This window comes from Carlito syrichta, unplaced genomic scaffold (genome assembly GCF_000164805.1).
Source record: "Carlito syrichta isolate Samal-C Ts95f unplaced genomic scaffold, Tarsius_syrichta-2.0.1 Scaffold305237, whole genome shotgun sequence".
NCBI classification, from domain to species: domain Eukaryota; kingdom Metazoa; phylum Chordata; class Mammalia; order Primates; family Tarsiidae; genus Carlito; species Carlito syrichta.
The window spans coordinates 39,674-45,891 of NW_007249333.1; the positions used below are offsets into that span (position 1 = coordinate 39,674).

General features: G+C 46.8%; 1 protein-coding gene across 1 annotated transcript in view; it reads left to right on the forward strand.

The window, feature by feature from the left end:
• Positions 1–6,218, forward strand: part of LOC103263717 (tubby-related protein 3-like) — a 41,683-nt gene that overhangs the window by 34,483 nt on the left and 982 nt on the right. Inside the window, 3 exon segments of the mRNA XM_008061388.1 lie at positions 2,540–2,673; positions 3,018–3,215; positions 5,655–5,767. Of these exon segments, the coding sequence (XP_008059579.1) occupies positions 2,540–2,673; positions 3,018–3,215; positions 5,655–5,767 (445 nt within the window).

Genomic DNA, 6,218 nt, shown 5'->3' on the forward strand with positions numbered 1-6,218 from the left:
GCGGCCACTGCACTCCAGTCTGGGAGACAGAGTGAGACTCCAACTCAGGAAAAAAAAATAGTACTCCATAAATCCAAGGTATTTCAAATGCTTCCAATGGAATTAACTAGACTAGAGATTAACAAAATGCCCCCCCCCCAAAAAATGAAGTATTGCTATAGAGAACAATGCAACACTGATTTTTTTGTTGTTGTTGTGGTGGTGAAATATGCATTATAACATTAAATTTACCATCAGTATAGATCTTTTAGAATTTGTCTAGCAGGCTTTTGTGTGTGTGTGTGTGTGTGTGTGTGTGTGTGTGTGTGTGTGTGTGTGTGTGTGTGTGTAGCGGTCTCGCCCTGTTGCCTAGGCTGAAGTGCAGTGGCACAATCATAGCTCACTGCAGCCTCAGATTCCTCAAGCGATCTTCCTTCCCCAGCCTCCTGATTAGATGGGACTACAGGTGAGCACTACCACACCTGTCTGATTTTTAAAAATCTTTTTGTGGAGACAGGGTCTGGCTGTGTTAACCAGGCTGGTTTTGAATTCTTGACCTCAAGTGAGCCTCCCATCTCAGTTTCTTATAAAGTGCTGGTATTACAGGCATAGCCACTACACCTGGCCTAAAATTTTCCATTTTAACCCTTTTTTTCTTTTTTTGAGTTGGAGTCTCACTCTGTCGCCCAGACTGGAGTGCTTTGGCTGCTTCGGGCCACCTCAGCCTCGACCGCTGGGCTCCGGTGATCCTTCCACCTCAGCCTTCCGAGTAGCTGGAACTACAGGCGTGCGCTACCACACCTGGCTAATTTTTTGATTTATTATAGAGATGAGGTCTCACCAAGTTGTCCAGGCAGCTCTCAAACCCACAGGCTCAGGCAATCCACTCATCTCAGCCTCCCAAAGCGTGGGATTACAGGCTGAGCCACCGAGCCCAGCCATTTTAACCATTTTTAAGTGTGCAGTTCGGTGGCATTAAGTACATTCATAGTGTTGTGCAACCATCACCACCACCCATTTCCAGAACTTTTCCATCGTACCAAACGGAGACTCATTCATACACATTCATAATAATTGCTCATTCTTCCCTGCCCCTAACCCCTGGTAGCCTCTATCCTACATCTTGTCCCTATGAATTTGCCTGTTCTAGGTGGAATCATACAAGATCGGTCTTTTTGTGTCTGGCTTATTTCACCTAATAATGTCTTCAAGGTTCTTCCATATTGTGGCGTGTATCCAAATTTTATTCCTAATTAAAGCTGGATAATATTCCATTGTATGCTTACACCGCAATTTGTTGATCTACTCATCTGTGGAATTTAGGTCGTTTTGGTTTGTGAATCTTTTCAGGTTCTGCTGTCCCTTTTTTGGGTATATCCCCAGAAGTAGAAATGCTGGATCATATGGTAATTCTGTGTTTAATTTAAGGAGCCGCTTACCATTTTCCACAGCAACTACACAGCTTTACATTGTCACCCGCAATGTGCAAGCTTGCAGTTTTTCCACATCTTTGACAATATTTGTTATTTTGCGTGACAAAAAATAGTCATCTAATGGATATGAAATGGTACCTCCTTGTGGTTTTGGTTTGTATTTCCTAATGACTAGTGATGCTGAGCATGTTTCCATCTATGTATCTTCATTGGAGGAATATCTATCCAAGTCCTTTGCCCATTTTTGAATTGGGTGCTTGTTTTGTTGTTGAGTTGTAGGAACTCTTTATATATTCTAGAAATTAGTCCCTTACAGATAGGTAATTTGCAAGTGTTTTTCTTATTAGACATCATTTTTAGAGAGATAAATTAGGGTGGTAACAGCAGAAGAGAAAACGAGATGGATGTGAAAATATGAAAAATTGTCAAAATTTGGATAAAATGACAATGTTTGGATATCAGAATAGTTAGGAATGTTTTAAGCAAGAAAATTAAAACTACCTTTGCTTTAAAAAATTTTTTATTTTAAAAATGTGGGGTACAATTCAGGATTAGGTATACAAATGTCATTGTACAAGTCAAGTTTGGGCCTCCCTTTGTAACTTTGCTTTAAAAAAAAAAAAGTTGGCCAGCCATGGGACATAATGTCTATATATCATGCCTATAATCCCAGCACTTTGGGAAGCTGAGGTGAGAGGATTGCCTGAGCCAATGGGTTCAAGACCAGCCTGGGCAATTTGATGAGACCTCATCTCTACAATAAATCAAAAAATTAGCCGGGTGTGGTGGTGCACACCTGTAGTTCCAGCAGCTTGGAAGGCTGAAGCAAAAGGATCACCTGAGCCCAGCAGGTCAGTGCTGTGTTGGCCGTGAGCGTGCCGCTGCACCCTAGCCTGAGTGACAGAGTGAGATTCCAACTGAAAAAAAATTGTTTTTCTCCAGAGTAACCAAAAACTTTAAAAAAAAAAAAAAGAGATGGGGTTCTCATGGTCCTCTTACCTCCGCCTCCCAAAGTGCTGGGATCACAGACAGGTACCACCCCTGCTGGCCCAAAAAACTATCTTTGTATCAAAGATGTTTTTTAAACCTGCATTGGCAGTTGTTGACAAGTCTTCCTTTTTTACCAGGCATCTCAGGTAGTTTGCACTTTGATGAGGAAGAAACTGACGGCGAGCAAGAAGAAGGAAAAACGTTAGGATCCCATTCACCGTGTTCAGAAACAGAAAGGCCCAGTTCTGCATCCAGCCAGAAATCCAGCACGGTGTGTAGTTCTGAAACGTCTTCCTTTGAAATCACCTGTGTCCCAAACACTCCTTATTTAAATGCCGTTGCCGAGTGAGGTTTCCTTCAGAACATTTGAGCTCTAACTTGAGGTTGGTGGTCCTTCGTCTCTTCTGTCTCAGGTCAGCTGCTGTGAGGCCGTGCCTGTCTTCCTCCTTGGCCCCTTCATTACTCCACTGCTCCTGTCCTGATTTACCCTTTCAGAGTTTCCTTTCAGAAGACTGAAGACGGGGGTAAATCAGCAGGGTTGTTTTGTCCGGTTAAGTGTCCCTCGAAGAGAAGATGAGGTGTTCAGCCACAGCTGACATGTGACCCTCCTTTCAGGATGCAGGGGCTTCCGGTTCTGCAGCCCCCCAGGCTGACAGCCAGTGGGGAGAAGTGGATGATTTGGAGGCCTTCGCATGCAGCCCCGCCCCTCGGGGGGTCACAGTCAGGTGCCGGATAACCAGGGATAAGAAGGGAATGGATCGAGGCCTCTTCCCAACCTACTACATGCACTGGGAGAAAGATGAAAACCGGAAGGTAGGGGAGGAGGAGGAGACAGTGGGCATCAATGATTCTTGGGCCTCATGGTAGGGAACTGACATCCGTGTGAGACCAGGACAGTGGGAAGTAGACCGTATCTCTTAATTCTCAGTTGCAGTGTTCTCATAATCCAGTAGGTAAGATCTGCCCTTTTCCACCATCCCAAGAAAAAGTTTTAGCTGGGCTCGGTGGCTCAGCCTGTCATCCCACACCTTTGGCAGGCTGAGGTGAGTGGATTGCCTGAGACCGCGGGTTAGAGACCCGCCTGGGCAGTGAGACTTCATCTCTACAGTAAATAAAAAAATCAGCTGGACATGGTAGTGCGTGCCTGTAATTCCGGCTACTCGGAAGGTTGAGGCAGAAGGATTGCCAGAGCCCAGCAGGTCGAGGCTGTGGTAGTCGGGAGCGGCCATTGCACTCCAGTCTGGGCGACAGAGTGAGACTCCAAATCGAAAAAAGAAAAAAGAAAAAGAAAAAGTTTTGTCTGTGTTGTAAGAAAATGGACATGAATTTTTATCCCATTATTATTTTTTAGGTATTGCTGTATTTTTTTTTTTTTCAGTAGGAGTCTCACTCTGTCACCCAGACTGAAGTGTAGTCTTACTTTCACGGCCACTGAAGCCTGGACCTGCTGGGCTTCGGCGATCCTTCCACTTCAGCCTTCCAAGTAGCTGGAACTACAGGCACACACCACCACACCCAGCTAATTGTTTTTTTTGAGTCAGAGTCTCACTCTGTTGCCCAGACTGGAGTGCAATGGCTGCTCCCAGCCACCACAGCCTTGACCTGCTGGGCTCCGCGATCCTTCCACCTTAGCCTTCCAAGTAGTTGGAACTACAGGTGCGCGCTACCACCCCTGGCTAATTTTTGATTTGTTGTAGAGATGAGGTCTCACCAAGTTGACCAGGTGGGTCTTGAACCCGTGGCCTCAGGCAATCCACTCACCTAGGCCCCCCAAAGTGCTGGGATTACAGGCTGAACCACTGAACCCGATCCAATTTTTTGATTTTTATTGTAGAGGCGAGATCTCACCATGTTGCCCAAGCTGGTCTCGAAACCCTAGGCTCAGGTAATCCTCTCACCTCTGTCTCCCAAAGTGCTGGGATTACAGGCATGAGTCACTGTGCCTGCCTGATTTTTTTGTTTTGTTTTGTTTTTCGAGTTGGAGTCTCACTGTGTTGCCCAGGCTGAAGTGTGGTGACATGCTCACAGCCACCACAGCTTTGACTAGCTGGGCTCAGGTGATCCTTCCTCCTCACCCTTCCAAGTAGCTGGAACTACAGGTCCATGGCACCATGCTCAGCTAATTTTTTGATTTATTGAAGATATGAGGTCTTACCAAGTTGCTCAGGCTGGTCTCGAACTCCTGGACTCGGGCAATCCTCTCGTCTCTGCCTCCCAAAGTGCTGGAATTACAGGCTTAAGCCACTGTGCCTGGCTGATTTTTTTTCTTAAAACTGAGTCTTGTAAGATTACTAGGCTGGCCTTGAATTCCAGTCAATCCTGTTGCTTGCCACTTGGCGTACCCTCCAGCAATCCTCACCTCAGTGTCCCAAGTAGCTGGGGCTGCAGGTGCTTCATCCTGCTTTGAAGATTTTTTTTTTAACTAGACGTTCTAGGGATTATGTTGAAAATAATTAAATGGAGAATCAAGTTAGTTAAGTTTTTAAAAATTATAGCTAGGAATGGTGGCTCATGCCTGTAATCCCAGCACAATAGGAGGCAGAGGCAAGAGGATTGCCTGGGCAACTTGGCAGACCTCGGCTCTACAATAAATTTAAAAACATTAGCTGGGCATGGTGGCTTGTGCCTGTGGTTCCAGCTACTGGAAGGCTGAGGCAGAAGGATCATCTTAGCCCATCTGGTTGAGGCTGCAGTGGTTGTGAGCATGCCATTGCACTCCAGCCTGGGCAACAGAATGAGACTCTGATTAAAAAAAACAAACAGCCGGGCTCGGTGGCTCAGCCTGTCATCCCGCGCCTTTGGGAGGCTGAGGTGAGTGGATTGCCTGAGCCCGCGGGTTCGAGACCCGCCTGGGCAGCGAGACCTCATCTCTACAATAAATCAAAAAATCAGCCGGGCGCGGTAGTGCGTGCCTGTAATTCCGGCTACTCGGAAGGCTGAGGCGGAAGGATCGCCGGAGCCCAGCAGGTCACGGCTGCGGTGATCCAGAGCGGCCACTGCCCTCCAGTATGGGCGACAGAGTGAGACGCCAACTCAAAAAAACAAACAAACAAAAATTATACAGGAAGGAAACCTTGACAGTAGATTCTGAAAAGGCATTAAGAGGCTTAGAAAGAGAGAAAAAGACCCGAAGATTAATAGCTTGACGCCTGATGGGGACTCGCTAAACATTTGATGAATGATTGGGTAGAACACAGGACACCCCGGGACTCCCGGGACTCCGCTGCCGACTGACACCTTTTCTTTTCCCAGATGTTTCTTCTTGCGGGTAGAAAGCGGAAGAAGAGCAAGACATCCAACTACCTTATCTCCACTGACCCGACAGACTTGTCTCGTGAAGGGGAAAGCTATGTTGGCAAGCTCAGGTGAAAGCAGCCTTACCTCACTCTCATGTTCGCTTTGTTTTTGTTTTTGAGGCAGGATCTTCCTTCGTCTCCCAAGTTGGAGTGCATGGCGTGCTCCTAGCTCACTGCAGCCTTGAACTCCTGGGCTCCGGCCGTCGTCTCATTCCAGCCTCATCAGTAGTAGCTAGGACTATAGGCAGGCACCGTCATGCTTGGCTATTTTTTTTTTTTTTTGAGTCAGAGTCTCACTCTTTTGCCCAGGCTGGAGGGCAGTGGCACACTCACAGGCACCACAGCCTTGACCCGCTGGGCTCAGGTGATCCTTCTGTCTCAGCCTTTCAAGTAGCTGGAACTACAGGTCTGCGCTCTCATTCCCAGCTAATTGGCTAATTTTTCTTTTTTTTTTTTTTTTGAGCTGGAGTCTCACTCTGTCACCCAGACTGGAGTGCAGTGGGCGCTCCCGGCCACCGCA